At 44.5% G+C, this 18678-nt stretch overlaps 1 protein-coding gene across 1 annotated transcript in view; it reads right to left on the bottom strand.

Annotated features, from left to right (window-relative positions):
* The window catches only part of DCDC2C (doublecortin domain containing 2C), a 97902-nt gene that overhangs the window by 25455 nt on the left and 53769 nt on the right, over window positions 1-18678 (bottom strand). Inside the window, 1 exon segment of the mRNA XM_024118560.1 lies at window positions 14271-14333. Coding sequence (XP_023974328.1) covers window positions 14271-14333 — 63 coding nt within the window.

The following is an 18678-nucleotide window of genomic DNA, read 5'->3' as shown; positions in this document are numbered from 1 at the left end:
AGAGGCCGAAACAGTGAGAGGCCCGCGTACCGGAAAAAAAAAAAAAAAAAAAAGATGCTTGTGCATTAGTTCTAATAGCGGTACCCTGAGTCCATTATCACTTTACACATCAAACCTCCAAGACCTAAAATAAACTCAGTCCCAACTTCCAAGCTCACCATTTGCAAGGAGAATTTCTGAACACGAATTCGGAAAAAGAAGTCACCAGCTTCACCTACGAAGATAGCTTTTTATTACTTTAATTTTCAATCTGATTTTTTATTTTTTAATTGCGTATTTTTATATATAGCAAGAAAGAAGAGAAACTTTGCATTAGAAATACAGTCCTAACCCCCTTCCCATTTGCTAGCCTCCCCCTCCCCACGCCTGCAGCCTTTCTGCCAGACTCAGGAGAGCAGCAATTCACGAATCGGGTGATAAGTCTGCATCTTACTGCATCTTTCTGTGTCTGAACTTTGCACAGAGTCTTTTACACCTGAATAGATACTGAATGTGGAGTATACCCTCACTGGAGATTTGGAGTCGGTTTAAAATACTTCTGTTGCGACAGGGAAATTACCAAAGATTACAGTATTGAAAGAAGCAAAGAGATGTTTCCATTTCTTCCTCCGTAGTAGGAAAGCACTGGAGAAGAATCATTTCTCGGAGTGCTTCTGGCACAGCGTTTGAAGATCCCATAGACCCAATATATTCCACAGACAGACGGCAGGGTCAGGGAGTCAACGGCTGGTCTAATGCAGGCTTATTTACCAGGTATAGGTGTGTAGACTTTGTGATACATGTTTGGGCGGTAGTGACAGAGAATGCTGAATGTCACACAGGCTTCCGACACAGAGGATGGCACTGAAGGATGTCTGGGATCACTTTGCTGCCCCCCAAATAAACGCACAGCTTGCCAAAATTCGTACATGTTCTGTGCCTACAATATTTACCAATCTGTGAAATGCATTATCGAACGCATTTCAACGCAAGGTGTAAATCTGCTTTTTGATATATTACAACTTCAAAAAAGCTTGTCCCTTCCTACTCACTCTATTTACAGCAGAAATGTGAATTTATTTATAGAACTATTTTTTGCACTGCCATGGATTCCCCTCCTTCAAATATCAGTATAGACAAACCCTGAAGATGAACAGATAAGAAACACGCCTTGACTTGAATCACTGTTACACGGTCACGGGGACGGCACCTCCACGCAATCTCAACAGCAGACCTCGGCTCTGAGTCCCAAGGACCCTCTGCTATTTCTCATCTTAGGTCTCTCTTGGGGAGAAGCTGCCAGGTTCACAGAAGGTAGGTGGAATCAACAAAAGGGGCCTGAACAGTCCCACTTGTCAGTTCAAAGCGCCCGTGGACCTCCCAGCCCCTTTCCTCTTCACGTATCTGATTTTCTCTCCACTCAACTCCTCATGGGAAAAGATATTTTTTTCCTCCAAAATATGGCTGTCAATTTCGGGTAGCTAAGTAATAAATTCACCTAAAAGTACCTTTACAGAAGGTGGTGTAGGCAGCCAATAAAGGTTTCTCATTAGGCTTTCCCAGAAATGCAAATTTAAAACGTTACTTTTCGTTTCCAAAAATTACATTTATGGCCCTGACTACATTGCACAGACCTAAACCTTAGGTTGTTTGGTACCTTACAAAAACATTGTAGACGGACCACGTAATTCTCATAATTAAAAATAATTCATGTGTTTTAAAAGTTATAGACAGCATCTCTACAACACAGGTGGAAAACCAAGTAAATACGAATAAAACCCTTTCCTTTTGTTACTGCAATGGTTTGTGTATTATGTGGTCCTATTTTAATAAAAACCCTCCACCTGAGGCCAACGGAAGTGTGACGAGATGCCCACGCACGGAGAACGGAAACGGATGACGGTGCCCCATGTTCCAGGGCCAGACTCGCAGCTAAGAGGACAACGTGCGGCTCTAGGGGGGATCCTTTCTCCTTGCTCTGCGCCCCCTGCTCCTGCTACTTGGGCAGAAGTTCCGTCAAGTTTCTCGCTCTCACCTCGCGGAGGTACGTCTGCTGACGCTTTTCATTAAGAGTCTGCTCACGGCAAAATCTCAGCGCTGTCCTCATCTGGGTCCTAGCAGATGGCCCGAAGTAAGAGTTCTGTTCATCTGCTTAAAATCAATTTTCTATAACACATAATACTGTGGACAACCGGTGAATGAGAAAAACAAACTAATCAATGGACGGCCTAACACAGGCTGGTGAGCAGCAGTGAACCTACCTGAGCATCTGGCTTCGTTTTCCCTCCTTCCTTTTGTACACTGCCAAGGTCAACAAACAAAGCGGGAGCCCATCTGAGAGGGCCCGGCGACATTACATCCTACGCGCGCTGCCTTGATTCTGCACCCTGCCCAGAGGCAGAGGCTTAGAGGGCAGGTGGTCTGCTGGGAGGGTGGCAGGAAGGGAGCCCAGGCCGCTGCTGGGACAGCGGCAGGAAGCACCAGCCCCGCGGTCGCTGAGAGGGATTCTGAGTCCCCTGGCAAAGGGGCACTCGGAGGGCCTCGTGAGTCCTTAGCCTAGAACCAGGGGCAAAGGCAGCGAAGCTTGTGGTGGTGCAAACTGGCCCACATTTGCTAATCTTTTCCTCCAGCTTAACTGAGGTGTGATGGACGAGTAAACATGGTATATATTTAGTTTTGCACAGCGTCATGTTTTCTAAGGACGCTCTAATGGATGTACAGATCATGAAATGATTCCCCCACTCGAGGTGATTAATACATCCATCACCTCACATCACCACCTTGCTCTGCGTGGCGTGAGGACACCTCAGATCTACGCTCTCAGCAAATTCCAAGGATACGACACAGACATTAGCTATAATCACCATGCTGGCAGCAGGTCCCCAGAGCACGCTCCTCTTATAACTTGCTGGTATTTTTTCACTTGCTACTTCTCTAGGCCAGACTGCAGCCACTTCATCTCCTCCTTCGGGTCCCTAAACGTCATTTCTAAAATTGGACGAATTCAACAAAAGTGTTCGGATGGAGCCCACCGTGTGAAAAGTTAGATTGGTTTATTCGTGTCTGTTCTGTTGTCAAACATCAGTTCAATACCTTCTGTTTTATTGATGAAGAGTGTTACACAGAATATATACCTACAGTTGTACTGAAGATAAGGCACCTCTTCTATCCAACAGTGAACATTTCTCTTTCTGCTTGAATCCAAATGGATCTCCTATGTAGCGAGGAATCCAAGTGTTATACTTTTCTGAAGCCATGTAATTCTCTAAAAATTTTGTTAATTCACCACATCCCACTTGGCATTATTGATGACTTACACTTAGCTTTTGAGACTCCAGTGCGGCTTAATATTAACCTTGTCTCTTAGGGAAGCAATAAAACACTTAGCTGCGGGGACAAAGTGGTATCAAGATAATCAAAAGAAAAAAATAGCAAAGCTACTGGGCAGAGGCAATGAATTTCAAACATCAATTAAAGAACCAATGCCGTTTGCATTTTGTCACAAAAATCCTGAGTGAGAGACAATGCGACATCAAAAGCTCCCTGCCTTTATTGGCATTTCTGACAAAGGTAATTAAATGAAATCCCTCTACTGATTTTGCCTGATCACAACAGGAGTAAACTGCTGTTTTGGATTTGGCATGCATTTTATTTCAGCAAGATGCTTAATGGTGTTTTCATCAGTAGCTGCAGGCAATGGAAAATGCCTCATGTCCTGAGCCCAGCATTTGTTAAGTACGTTAAATCACTTAAATATGATTTATGTCAATTGATAGAAACGATTACTTTGATTATTTTTTAAAAGGTTTCACTGTCTTATCATTCATTTTACAGCCAGAAACATATCAGCAAGTCACTTTTTTATCTGATCTTATCTGGGACAAAGTACACCATTTCCTAGCCTAGGCAGCCAACTTGAAGCAGAGGTACATATGACAGGAAGAGCCCATTCCTTTCAAAACCCCTCATCTTATGAGTTTGTTTTGTTTTGTTTGCAGTACGCGGGCCGCTCACTGCTGCGGCCTTTCCCACAGGCTCCGGACGCGCAGGCTCAGCGGCCACGGCTCACGGGCCCAGCCGCTCCGCGGCACGTGGGATCTTCCCGGACCGGGGCACGAACCCGCGTCCCCTGCATCGGCAGGCGGACGCGCAACCACTGCGCCACCAGGGAAGCCCTCTCATGAGGTTTTGATTTGAAGTTGAGTCACGATGACAAGAAAACCAAAATGCAAAACAGAACATGACTTTTTTATAAGAAAATAAGCACACAGCATTCATCAATGATAGATAACCCCTGCTCTCTATTGCACCAAAATTACCCATTGTCTTATTTTGCTTTCCAGTTTTCTTGTTGTTATGACTCCACCCAAAGTCATAATGCTTTGAAATTTCCAACGTTTCAACCACATGAAACACCGAAGACTAAAAGCTCTGAGGAGACAAGATCTCCTTCTCATGCCAAATTCTAGTCCCAGGAGGCCCAGGTTTGTTAAGAATTTTTTTGAACAATTCATGCTCTTTGGCAGAGAAGGAGGGGGAAAGTCTGAGCAGAAGACAGGGCCCCTACAGAAGGCACTGCAGCTCTGAGGGGACAAGATCTCCTTCTCATGCCAAATTCTAGTCCCAGGAGGCCCAGGTTTGTTAAGGATTTTTTTTGAACAATTCATGCTCTTTGGCAGAGAAGGAGGGGGAAAGTCTGAGCAGAAGACAGGGCCCCTACAGAAGGCACTGCCGCCTCGCAGGAAAAATGCACAGCAGGCGTGGAGGGAGTTGTTGAAAAACTTGAAAGCACACACACGATAACTTGGAGGGTAATCAGAAAAAATGACAGGATTAAAATAGTGTGTATGATTGCCAAAAGAAGAGAGCACTAAGAAATGGCCACAAAGGGTAATTTAAGATTTTCTTGGAAGAGGTGACTCGCGAACTAACGAGAGACACAGCGTTAGGGAAAGAGCGGAAGATCGGGCCAGAAGTGAAAACTTAGAAGTCGCGTTTCTTCGGGAGAAGGATGGGGGGCCGGCCCCGCCCCCCTCAGCTCAAAGGAAGTGCGGACTCAGGGAGGAAAGCGACCACCAGCATCCTCCTTGAGGCTGAGGCTACACACTCATGCACGGCAAGGCCAGCCATCATCTGAAGGTACCCTGGCCACTTTTTCTCACCTGGGCACTGCTACTTCTGGTTCAACAGCCCAGCACTATTAAAAGGCATTCTTGGACAAGAAGATTAAACTATGAAGTCCACCGCATGTGCAGAATACAAGCCTTGCCCTTGAAGGACGCCTTACGTTAATTCTAGCCTCTAGGGCAATAACCTAGGACAAAATGATCCTCCGTGCTCCACTGTCAAATCAAACACTAGAGAGCAGATTCTCAATTTATGCTTATGTTCTCAATGTTTCCATTTACAACCATCAAGATTTTAACAGAACAAGTGACACTCAAGTATACATCTTTTTAAGTTTACATATGTCCCAAGGAACAAATTTAAACAGAGGTAAGCTCCATTCATGTGTTGCTGGGTACTTTTTCTCTCTCGCTTTTCCAGCGGGCTAAATTATAAATGCTTCAAAGGCAGAGACAATATCTACTATTTCTCCATCCCACTGACAGCATTTAATACATAATATGCTCAACAGGTTTTGAGGTCTGGCCTAATGTTGCCTTCAACACGCATCTGAAGGGACTTCAACTTGATCTAATCATACACAACGTTGTCGTAAAACGTACAAAATGCGCCTCTACAAGGTGACAGAACATCTCATCGATCAAAGAATATACGCGCTAAAAACCTCATCTAAGAAATGTTTTTTCAGTGATAGCACACTTATGAATCAAATTATACTTGATTTTTGAAGCCTTTGAAAAAAAGTTTCACTATTATCATTTCAGCTTCTTACACACTTTGTACCCAGAACCTGTCACTATGGCAACCCGTCTGGACGCCCATCAGTCAAGAGTGGTCCACGTGTTCTGATTACGTCCTACAGCGCAGAATAAAATCAAACCACCAACCCGCACACCAGGCTGCCTGAGAGTCCTCTGTTGATGTTGGGTTTCAGTTATTATCAGCCAACGCAGGATAGAAACAGCGGAATTGCACATCTAGTTTCATGACTTAAACTTTAGTTTACATTTTTAAATGTATTACTGGCTAAATGATGCCAACTGTTTACGGTCGACCCTTGGACAACTTGTGGGTTAGGGTTGCCAATCCTCCCGATCCGAGGTTCCACATCCAGGGACTCACACGACCACGGCGGGGCTGTGCAGCAGCCTAATGTTCACTGCTGAAAAAGCTGCACATAAGTGGACCCGTCCAGTTCAAGGGTCAACTGTACTCTTCTTAAGGCTCTCAATTTTTCACTACAATCACAAAAATATAACCAATGAGAAATCAAATTGACTATTCCAGTAAAAGAGAAATAAAACTCTCTTTTTTAATGCTGGCATGAGAGTAAACGGTCAAAACAGATGACACCCAAGAAGGGAAACTAGTAACGTTGCTCTGGAAGAATTCAATGCAAGCACCTGATTCATAAGTCGGTTTCTTTGGTGTTTTGGTTTTTTTTTAATGTGAATGGCAGCTTTGTTCAAAATGTTTAAATTTATTTCAAATGAATAAAATCAGCATTCTGAGCGTATTGAGAAAAAATGTTAAATGTTAAAACTATCCTCAATATTGATTCATGGTGCTTGTTCAAATAAACTTTTCTATCATCAGCAAAGTCAACGATCCCGTTAATATGCTACATGAAACAATAAAAGGAAAACAGTCTTGAAGAATATACACAAAAGTGAAATCAGATTCTAAACAGGAATTCAATGTTTTTACTTTTTCCTTGTCTGTATTTGCTAATAATTCTACAATAAATATGAATTGTTTATAGTTTGATATTTTTAATGTTAAAACATGAGATATCATAGAAGAAAATTCAACTTAAAAATACAATTAATGCCAACTGTAAGTATATGCGCCTGATGCTGAGAAAAATGAAAATATAAATTCAAACTCCCGCTTCGCAGGACCTGAAACCTCTGCTAGAAACCATGATGAGACTGGAGAATAACAGTAATAATAGTAGCCATAATTAACTCTCAGCGCACTGTATACGGCACTTTACGACTATTTCTAATCTTTATACTGACTTCACAAGTTAGAAATTATCCCAGTTTTCCAAATAAAGAAACTGAGGCTCAGGGAAGTGAAACTGAGTTCACGACACAGTTGACATGTGTCCAAAGTCTACACTCTTCATCCACTGTGTTTGGTAAAACATTCCCATTAAAAGAGCAAGTAACACCTACACCAAACAAATGATAAATTTTCCAGAGAATCACTTGGACACTAAAAGCCAAGTGGATGTTACTTAAATTTACAGGGACATCACGGGGAACACACACTACGATCTTTCCAGCACAGGCTGGTCGCTGAGAGTTCTTTCCAAAGGATGGAATGCCAGGTAAAATTGATTACACTGATTTCAACAAGAGGTAAGAGTGGGAACAACCCAGTGTCTACTTTCCAATTGGAAAACATGTACTTTCATTATTTAGCTTAAATATAAATAATATAAACATCGTTTTACACATAGATATGCTTTTCGAGAACTTTCAAATCCATTGTCTCAATTGATTCCTTCGAGGTAAGTAAACCTGTAAATGTGTAAAATAATTGTTGATTGAATGAATGAGGTGCAGAGAGGTAAAATTACTTAACAAAGGACACCTGCATATTAATAGCGGCACTAAAACTGGAATTCGTGCTCTTTTATATGGCTGCGTGCACATCTGCATGTTAGAAACATATTCACAAACAGAACTGTAGCTCACGCGTGTGCTCTCTCCCCAGACACTGTCAGGGTTCTCCTACGATTCGTTATTTCTAATAACATAAATAGAAAGCATAGCATCGAGAATATCTTATCCATATTAGCTCTAATCCTGGAGCTAATATGGATAAAATATTGATTGGGTTATAAACTATCGAACAACAAACTTGCAGCAGAGGAAACTGAGGCTGTGAAATATTAAGGGGTTTTCCCAAGGTCACACAGGGTGAGTGACAGATGAGCATACAGCGCTAGGCCAATCCGATGTCAAATCCCAAGTGGCTTCCATATGCTGGCTTTGATTAGGTAACCTTCCCAAACATCAGTATTTATGGCCCAAGTTTTTGTTTGTTTGTGTTGTTTTGTTTTATTTTTATGGAGTGATGAGGCGTCTAAGTGAAATTAGGAACAAATAAATAAAATCTGATGTACTCAGACAAAAATCATTATGACCACTTAATCATTTAACAAGTAACAGAGAGATCTTGACTCTACCTAGGACACAGCTCCTGGAGAGCAACACCACGGAGCCAGACGTGCCTCCGCCGGCCACGGGGGGCCAGCTGCCTGGCCAGAGCCCTGCCTTCCCAGGGGGCCGTGAGCCTCGTGGCTACGGGAAGCCCGCCCTCCTCCGGTGCCCTCACCCTGGGGACACGTTCCCTCCTGAGCCCCAGAGCAGGAAGGGTGTGGGTTCCCTGACTTCCTGGACACCCCAGGTGAGTGTCCCGGGTGCCTGATGGCAGATGACTTGGGGGGCAGTCACCTGATACATGACCCTAAAGGAGTCTTCCCTGCCCTCTTTTTTTATCTGCCCTTACAGTGGATCCATCCACCTGCTTGAAGTGCCTTAGCGTTTCTTTTCCTCTGAGTCTGTTTTCTGCCTCTGGGGAACGGAGCGATGGCGTATGATGCAGATGCTGTTCTATTTCTAACAAGCACCTGACAAGGTTTTGGAACCCTCTGATTGTCTTGTAAGGTCTGTCTTCAGAAGAGGAAACACAAAACTACAGAATCTGTTGATACAAACCTTCCTTTCATTATCTTCATAAAGCCTTTCATCTTCTTTTTCCTATTATTAAAAAAATAAACATAGTAATCAACTATCTGCAAGAAGGGTATTCTTGTCAAATAAATCCCCGACCTTCCCTATCTCCTCTCACCTTCCTGGTTGGGTCAAGTTCTTTCTTGCTGTAAATATCACTCAGGACTTGGGGCTCAAGCCTTGACCCCATCCTTGCTACCGTGTCTGCGGTCTTGTGCCTCCTCTTTCCCTTCCATTTCATCAAGCACTACCCCTTTTCCCATTCTAAACTCTTTGGGTTTTTTTTGTTGTTTTTTTTTGTTTTTATTTTTTCAACATCTTTATTGGAGTATAATTGCTTTACAATATGGTGTGTTCGTTGCTGCTTTACAACAAAGTGTGCATCTTGCTCCACATTTTTATACCAAATACAGCCTATTATATCCTCGGTTGCAGCTTGATTTTTTTTTTTCAGTTAATATAATATTTTGGAGCCCTGACCCTCAGTACACATGGGTCTACCTTACTGTTTTCACAGCTGCAGTGTTTTCCATTGCGTGGATGAAGCATATATTAATCAACCAACCCCAAAGGGTGAATATCTCATTTGTTTCTAGTTTTTGTCACTTATGAGTACATTTGTGGACTATTCCTAGCAATGGAAATGGTTAAAAAAACATGTGCAGATTTAATTTTAATAGAAAGAGCAAAATTCTCTCCCCAAAAGGCTGCACCAATTTACACTCTGGCCCTGTTCAGAAGCATCACTGCCTTCCTGCATCTTCCCAGCGCTGGACATTGTCAATCTAAGTTTTAAAATAAACTCATTGTTTATTGTTTGCATTTCTTTAATTAGGAATAACATGGGTATATTTTCTTACATCTTTTGGAGATCTGTATTCTTCTCTGTGGATTTCCTATGTGTCTCATTTGCCTTTCTTTAATAGGGTTATATTAATGGCTTTGGGAGCTCTTTAAAAATTAAGAAAATTTAATTTGTGTTGCAAATAGTTTCTTCCATACTTTGATTGTCTTTTGACTTTATAATATTTTCCAAAGAGAGTTTAACCTTCCTGTAGAGAAAGGTCGAGGCTTTGATTACTTCTTAAGACACAGTCTCTGGAGATTCACTGACTATTCAGCTGCAGTTTTAGTCCTCTCTACTGGGAATCACTTCGCGGCCCTGGCTTTGCCATAAGCCCGCCTCTGGGCCAGAGGTCTTCAGACTGCCCCGAAGCTGCCGCCACAACTACACAATAGTCACCTCCTGTGCTCAAGGTGCTTGATCAAATTCAAGACCACATACTCCTGCGTGCCAGGCGATGTGAAAGGTGCTCAGAATACAGTAAAATGAACTCTTCCTTCACGAAACTTAGTCCATCACAGGAAACAGCACAAAAGGAGGTAGAAAGTGCCAAGATAATCTCCACAGAAGAAAAACTCAAGCACCCAAAATATTAAAGTCAATCTCTCTCCCTCTTTGCTTCATGAATACATAAAACTACCCATGAAATTTTTATATGTATAGCCTTTTTGAAGGTAGGAAAAGCTAAAAACCGATTGAAATGTTGATAGCCCAGATCTCAGAGTCAGATTAAAAGGCTTAGAGTCCCAGAGGCCGGACCACTGCTGCGCAGACCTGCCTGCAGACGGGGATTCCTGCCAGGCTTGGACAGCGCTAAACACATGGGCCGCAGATTCAGCTTCGCGGCCCTCTGGAAAGGGACTGAATCTTTTCAAAATTTTTACACATTGTTTTACGAACTTAGCAGGCAGCTTTAATTAAAAAGTTCTGCTTGCACATAAACTGCCTTACAATCAATGGATCCAAACAAATCAGGCACTAAAAGGACTGGAGAAATTGCAGTCTACCTCAATGCAGACAGTTTTCAAGCACCCAATTTAATTAAAAATGTGTGTCAGGAAGGCAGTTTGAAATAGGTAAAGGGGAAAAGTACACATGTCATCTTTATAAGTTCACATAAAGTTTCAAATTAGTTAATTGATGTCAGTAACATTCCATTTTTTAAGAAGGAAAACATTATTAAAGTGTCAGATATCCGCAGAGTTGTCCAGACTGTGTAATTAACATATTTAAAGCATTCTGAGAATGAAGGAATGTCACAGCACGGGTCCACTTTGGTGTTTGATTTTGATTTCACCCAGTTCTGTGCCCGTGACATACATAATGACAAAATAAATGCACTTGTCTGAAATTCCCTGGGCCGGGGTGACTGGGACCTGCTCCTAATACCTACATCTAAATAGCTCCTTTGGTCGGAGGTTGTTTTAAATGCATAAATGACAGCAGAGTCAGGTCTGGAGGAGGGGAAACGGGGAAACAGCGCTTAATGCTCACAGAGGTTCTGTTTGGGAGATGAAAAAGTTTGGCTATAGATTGTGGTGATGCTTGTACAACACTGAAAATGTCCCTAATGTCCCTGAATTTAATGGCACTATTGAATTTTTTAAAGTACACTTAAAAACAGTCAAAATGGCAAATTTTATGCTGTATATAGTTTACCATTAAAAAAATCCTAACAAAATGAAACAGAAACCCTTGTGATCCAACATCAGAAATAAAATATGTATTTTTAAATAATGTTCATAACAACATGCTGTCTTACAACTTCGGAAGGTCATTACCATTTTACCCCAGGATCATATACTTCGGTTTAAGCAACTTAGTCACAGGTAACGTGAAGCGAGTCCACAAAAGTTATGAAGCACCTACTTCCTATAAGACACTGTCCTAGACACCGTAAAGGAGGTATATCAGCCCCTTAAGGATTTCACGATCTGTTTGGGAGAGGTGGTCAAGCCAGAAGCCACACACCTGAGAAATCTATATATTCAATGTCAAATACATATCACGGGATCAATTTTTCAAGTGAACAGACAAATGAAATGCCAAGTAAAACCACAGTTCACTGAGAGACACAGACCACTGTGGCCTATCAGCCAGGAAGTGTTAACTGAGTCGTATTTCTTTTTATTAGTATTACTAGCTACTGCCATGCTTATACAATGCTTGCTCTCTTTCTGAGCCCATGAAAGCATGGGCTAGATTTTAGGGCGACGACCTTCAACTCCACGGGGCGTTTCACACCAGCGAAGTTTTTGTTCAGCTCGGACTAAAGCAGAGACGGAGTCCTGTGGACCTGACAGAACGAAAACATCTTGGAGAGACACACACCATGAACCCAGCCCTGAACATCACAGAGCACCTGTCTTGGGAGGGGCAGACCAGGAAGCATGACGCAGGGGATGTCTCCTCTGAGGAATCCGACGCGTGGTTCGCTGGGGAGGAAACACAGGCTTTGGAATCGTTCAAAACTGGGTTCAAAGCCAAGCACCCTGCCTCCTAACTGCTGGCGCGGTAGATTCCCTCTCAGATCTCTCCATCTCACTGGTTTTGAGTCTATAAAGTGGGGATTGACACCACCTGGAAGAGTGATGTGTGGGTGAGCTGGGACGTGAGTGACAGGGGCCAGCACGTGCCCAGCCCACGGCAAAGGCTCCGTGAAGATGCGTCTGCTCGATCCAGCCCTTCTGCCTGACATAAGTCATCCGTGTTTGGGCAAAGAGAAGGAGGCTCAGTTGCTCCTTATCACCTTCCTTCCCCCAAAGCTTAGGTTCTTAACCCAGATATCTGCAAACGAGGCGCTTGGATTTGCCATTATTCCAATGATATTGCTGGCATTGAGAAAAACCCTCTGATTCACGCTAAGAAATTAAGTCTACTGACTGACGTCAGCTGCTAACGCACAAGATGCTCCCAGAGGCCCGAGGAGATACATTTACAGAACAAGTCAGCAAAGCATAGATGATGAATGTCCACAGCCAGTGTGCACAGATATCCAAGTGATAGTAAAAACTCAACGCAGGCAAAATACACCGGTGCCATATTTCCATTAAAACATGGCATTCGGCTACTCCATGGCTGAATCGTAACGGCACCCTTTCCTCCACGACCCCGAAGCAAGCAGGTGACCTTTGGCCCCTCGACACCCAGTGCCCCGGGACCGCCGCCTTCCCACCCCCAGACACGGTCTTACACTCGTCAGCCGCCGTGAGCATCCTTGTCCCTGCACATCTGAAAGGCTTCCCTAACCATCCAGACACAGAGAGTATACCTTTCCCTGAACACTTCCTCCTGGTCTGAAATATTTAAGACTATAAGGAAGGAAAGAGAATCGTCTGAAAGATTATGTCCTCTAACTGTCTGTTTCAGATCATAAACTCCTTTCATGTTGAAAAACCCGAACAAACTTCCTAAGGACCCACGTCCTTTCCCATAAAGCCCCTTTCCAAGGTGGGCAAGACCCAGGAGCCGGCTCTCCTCCCTCTTCTTAAACGCGGAGCCAGGATACCGCGGGGCACGTCTCAGAGCAGGAGAGGATCACCTGCGACGCCACCACATCCACAGATTTCTTCATAGTCTGTCATCAGAACAGACTCAAGAGCCCAGATTTGTTACATGACCTCCTGCCTGGGGCCAAAAATTTTAAAGCAAGAAACCACCTTGAAAAGAAAATCCAGAGACAGAATTTTAAAGCTCCCAAAAGTCTGCTTCTTAGCTACATGAATTGCATATTTGTAAATTGTACATTTAAAGTAAATTTTGTCTTGAATGTTCTCACCACACACACACACACACACACACACACACACACACACACACGGCTAGGTTAATTAGCTTGATTACGGTGCTTATCTCACAATGGATACGTATATCAAATTGTACACCTTAAAAATATACAAGTTTTAGTTGTGAACTATCCCTCGATTAAAAAATTTAAAGTAAATTTTGTTTTCCCGATACACATATTTTATACAGATTAGTCACGTAATCTCATCACGTACCATGGAAAGAAACATGCTTCCTGCATTGACGGCACACGTAAAGCAACTGGACAAACACAAACCACACAGCGCGTTCTGCGCTAGCTCATGCTGCCATCTACAGAGCGTGTGCTGCACATGTCCTCAGCCAAGATGTGCCGTTTACACAACACTGACTACCCACAAAACCAATGTCCAAGGTAACCGGGACAGCGGAGCCTCCCACGCCTGCTGCCATCGTTCCCCTCTCCTTCCTTCCTCTCCTTCCTCCCCCTCTAAAAATATATCTTGAAAGACGTTGGGAAAAAAAGCTTTTCAGTCTGTGACTGGAAGTATAGTAAAAGGTGGTGAAGACTAGTGTAGAAGCCATGAAAACTACTCCTGTAATTTCTGGCACACAAGAGACCTGATGTGAGGTACAGCCTGCAGAAGAGGAACACTCTGGTCCAACCCTATGCTGATTCGTATCCTGGAATGACTTGGCTCTCTGACCCCTTCTCCATCAAACAAGAGCTCCACCCAACATGTTAAAAGGATAAAAAGGCGCCTTAGCCTCAAGCCGTCAAGCACAAAATAAAAGTAGAATTAACTCACCTTGATGCTTTCAAAATTAGGCATGTGACTATGTGTCTCTTCTTTCACTATCTCGGCTGGTTTCTGGGGAGAAAATACGCCACATGTTAGATCTAGTCGCAGTCAACCTGTGTCAAAGTCCTTTAAAGAAGCAAAGAGAGAGGGGGCTTCCCTGGTGGCGCGGTGGTGGAGAGGCCGCCCGCCGACGCGGGGGACGCGGGTTCGTGCCCCGGTCCGGGAGGATCCCACGTGCCACGGAGCGGCTGGGCCCGTGAGCCGTGGCCGCTGAGCCTGCGCGTCCGGAGCCTGTGCTCCGCAACGGGAGAGGCCACAGCGGTGAGAGGCCCGCGTGCCGCAAAAAAAAAAAGCACATTCTTTCACAGAATAATTGATGTGATGCGAATCACTGACTCGTTCACTGATTCAGCAATATGTAGTAAAGACTTTTCTCACTATTTGCAAAAGTCTCAGGGGAGGAAACGGTCTCTCTCTCCTTCTTGTGGATGTTGACGTGTCTCCATGTACCACCCAGAGCCTAAGTAACGTCTTAAGGAAACAAGCCCGAGGCCGAAAGTCAACGTGCTGAGGAAGAGGCAGCGGAGCCCTGAGAAGATGAGCCCTCAGTGACCCCCACAAGCTGCTGGGCTGCAACTCTGGAACCTCTGCAGCTTTTGCCGCGAGCCTCTGGACCTCTAGTACATGCGTGGTTAAGTGTCTCCTATTGTGTAAGCCGCTTCTCCTCAGGTTTTCTGTTCCTTACAGCTAAAGGCACCCTAGTAGCACTAATTACACTTTTTAATTTATTCATTAATGTGGGAACCCCAAGGACAGATATGAGCTTAGTCTGAGCCACCCTGCAGCTGAAAGTAACAAAGCTTTAAAGCTGCGTTATGTTTTTTCTAATTAAACAATTCAGAGATTACACAAATTTAGACGGACCTTCTCCTAATTAGTCCACATTATTTTGCTTTTACTTCAATTAGTGTCTTTTTCTTAGCTTATCTCTGGAGTGAAGTGAATTACGGGAAGTACAGTGGAGGGTGATCACTCTGGTAGCTGCTGGAGAATCTAAGGAAAGGCCCTCTCTCTTCCTGCCGGACTCTCTGGGACTCTCTGAAAATAAGTGAATTTCAGCAGAGGTCAGACCTGGACTCAGTCCACCGTGATTTCAGTCAAGCCTTCTCATGCATCAGCTGCAGACCTGGGGTTTATACACCTGCTTATTGCCTGCTGCAAAATGATGTCGTAAAGCTACTCTATTTTAGTGCAGAGAGATGCTGAACTGTTTCCCCCAAAAGGAATCAAAGGTCAGGGTCCTGGCTAAACAGAGACTGCAATTCTAGGCATTTTTCTCTTTTTATAAAGTATTTATAAAAATAAATATAGGGGGCTTCCCTGGTGGTGCAGTGGTTAAGAATCCGCCTGCCAATGCAGGGGACACGGGTTCGAGCCCTGGTCCGGGAAGATCCCACGTGCCGTGGAGCAACTAAGCCCGTGCACCACAACTACTGAAGCCCGTGCGCCTAGAGCCCGTGCTCCGCAACAAGAGAAGCCACCGCAGTGAGAAGCCCGCGCACCGCGACAAAGAGCAGCCCCCGCTCGCCGCAACTAGAGGAAGCCCGCATACAGCAATGGAGACCCAACGCAGCCAAAAACAAAGTAATTAATTAATTTTAAAATATTAAATAAATAAATATAATCTTAAATCTGGCAGAAGACATTACTTTGTGACAAATGTAGTCCTTGAATCAGACAGAACTTCAACATCAATGTCTTAATATCTGGATGTCACTTTCGTGCATATTACAAGTGCTAAAAATTGTTTCCTTAACATTGAGGTATAATAACTCAGGACTTCAAAATAGAAGCTGGTGTAAAAAGTCAACACTCTGGGAGAATCAAGGCTGATAAAGCAGACCGTTAACTCAATCACCCTTGTCCTCCACTCGAGCTCGGATAAAGAAAGGTTGGAGGGGGTGGTGGATGGCAAGGAGATACATTAACCGCTACTAAAGCCAATGAGAAACAAGGCACTGAAAGTAAATCATAATTTCTTAAAAGTGAAAACTCAAAAGGAGACAGTGCAGCATAGCAGAGGAAAAAGGTGACTAAAGACCATGGACCACAGTCCCTGTCACCACGGTTGACCATCAGTAAAACGCTTTCTAATGTCGTGCCACAGCCAGAGTCTCAATCCCTATAGCATTCTCTCCTTCATTATATGTTCCACAGCTTTCATTATATTTTCATTATATTTTCCACAGCTTAGCCTTTCATCCTGTTCAGGAACCGCTTGGTTCGGGACAAACAGGGTTCAGCGGCTTGAGCTTCACCGTTCGTGATACAGGCACTGAAATCACTCCATTAACTCAGAGCACAGCTTCTCTAAGCCGGCACCTCGATCTTGATTCTTTCATGAGCCAAAGATGGGTGTCAGCAGAATTCTACGAGGGTCTCAATGTCAAGTTTGTTCTCCAGAATAAGCTTTTACGACCAGAGGCCCTGGAATGTAAGCACGCACCTTCCAACATATGCGGGAAAATGAGCGGCTCTTTGAAATCAACGGCAAAGCCGTCAGGTGGTGGAAAACCAAGTGGCTGACGTGGGAGGACAGAAAAAGTGACACGTCTCGTTGGAAGTATGCATCACCCTGTGGGTAAATTAAAGAGAAAACCATCTGGAGACAGAGCCAGAAAAATGGGAGCATCCTAGGAATCAGGCGGCAGGTCAAAAGGCACCGTTAAGAGCCATCCCGGACTGTCAGGAAGACTAACAGGCTAATAAGCAGCTGATGACTCCTCTTTACCACCGAGAGCACCTGACACCCCTGCCCCGTGTTCCAACGCAGCTGCCCTGCCCTCTCTGCACAGCTCCAAGGAGCTCCTGACCGACTCAGAAGTCCTGGGGGGAAGCTTCTAGGCACTGGAGTGAAGAAAAGGTGAAGAGGCCACCGTCAGCCTCGCTCACCAGCACAAAAAAAGCGGATGTTACACGATGGCACCTGGCAGGAACAAGGGACAGCCCACCTTCCACACTCGTCCGAACCTCAACTTCAACCTTCACGCAGCAGCGGGAGTGCAGTGTCGCAGGCCGATGCTGCCGCAGGATGGTCTGAGGGGGCCTCAGCCCTGACCTGCGACCCTGTTATTCACAGGTGTCATCAGCTACCAACAGGCTGAACAAACCACACCTGCCCCCTTGGACCCGGAGGGGTCCTCATTCTTGAGGTTCCCTTCGTCCATCTCAGTTTGACTCCAAATTCATAAATTGACTAGTTGGGGTGTTATGTCTTGTAACATTTTATCTTTCCGGCAACACAAAAGTGGAGAAAGCGCAATGCTGCAGCCACCGGCCATTCGGGAGATGATGAGACACCCACAGCTTAAAGCCAGTCACTCAAAAGCACGAGAAAAGCGCTCCAGGTTACGATAAAAGGCACCACCATGATCAAAGAGTTTAATATGAAGGCCAAACCGTTCTTCATTATGAACCAGAAAGTCCTAAGGGCATGAAAACAAGTACCCTCCCCTCCTTCCACAAGGAAAGCGGTGGCTCCAAGAGCTCAGCACCGGAACGCAAATGAAGGCCAACACCGCTCATGCAGTTCTCCAGCTGTGCAGCCCCTGTCGTGTGGTGTGGACACCGCTTCCCCCCATCCAACCTCTCTCCCCTCCCACTACACACCAGTCTGGGGAGATCCGTCTCACGCCACAGCCTCGAATACAATGGAACTCAAGTACGCCAGCAACGGAAATTTACGTTCACTGCTCCCAAACAGCTATGGAAACACTATTTGTCACACTAGGGCTGCACCTCCATTTAAAACTGTGCCAGGGCTTCCCTGGTGGCGCAGTGGTTGAGAGTCCGCCCGCCGATGCAGGGGACGCGGGTTCGCGCCCCGGTCCGGGAGGATCCCACGTGCCGCGGAGCGGCTGGGCCTGTGAGCCGTGGCCGCTGGGCCTGCGCGTCCGGAGCCTGCGCTCCGCAACGGGAGAGGCCACAGCGGTGAGAGGCCCGTGTACCGCAAAAAAACAAAAAAAACAAACAAACAAAAAATAAATAAATAAATAAATAAATAAAACTGTGCCAGACACTCTCAGTGTACAACCCAGAAAACACACAATAATAGATCAATAACAATAATTCAGGTTGGAGGTGGAAGTGTAGGTGATAAATTTGGTATAAAAAAGTAACTGCCTAAAATGTCTTAATGCTATTACCATAAAATTGTTAAGTATGCAATAAAAATATTTAAACTGTTAGTTTGGGTTTTAAGAGAAGACCAAATCTTTGGGTCATTTTTTGTCATGTCGAGGAAAAGAAAAATATTACTAGTAATTTAGGAGATACAACAGGACATATAAGAAAAGTGCTCAAAATGTCAAGAGCAGGGCTTCCCTGGTGGCGCAGTGGTTGCGCGTCCGCCTGC

This window comes from Physeter macrocephalus, chromosome 12 (genome assembly GCF_002837175.3).
Source record: "Physeter macrocephalus isolate SW-GA chromosome 12, ASM283717v5, whole genome shotgun sequence".
Taxonomy (NCBI): Eukaryota; Metazoa; Chordata; class Mammalia; order Artiodactyla; family Physeteridae; genus Physeter; species Physeter macrocephalus.
Note: the sequence above shows the minus strand (reverse complement) of the source record. Positions and strands in the feature narration are given on the sequence as shown.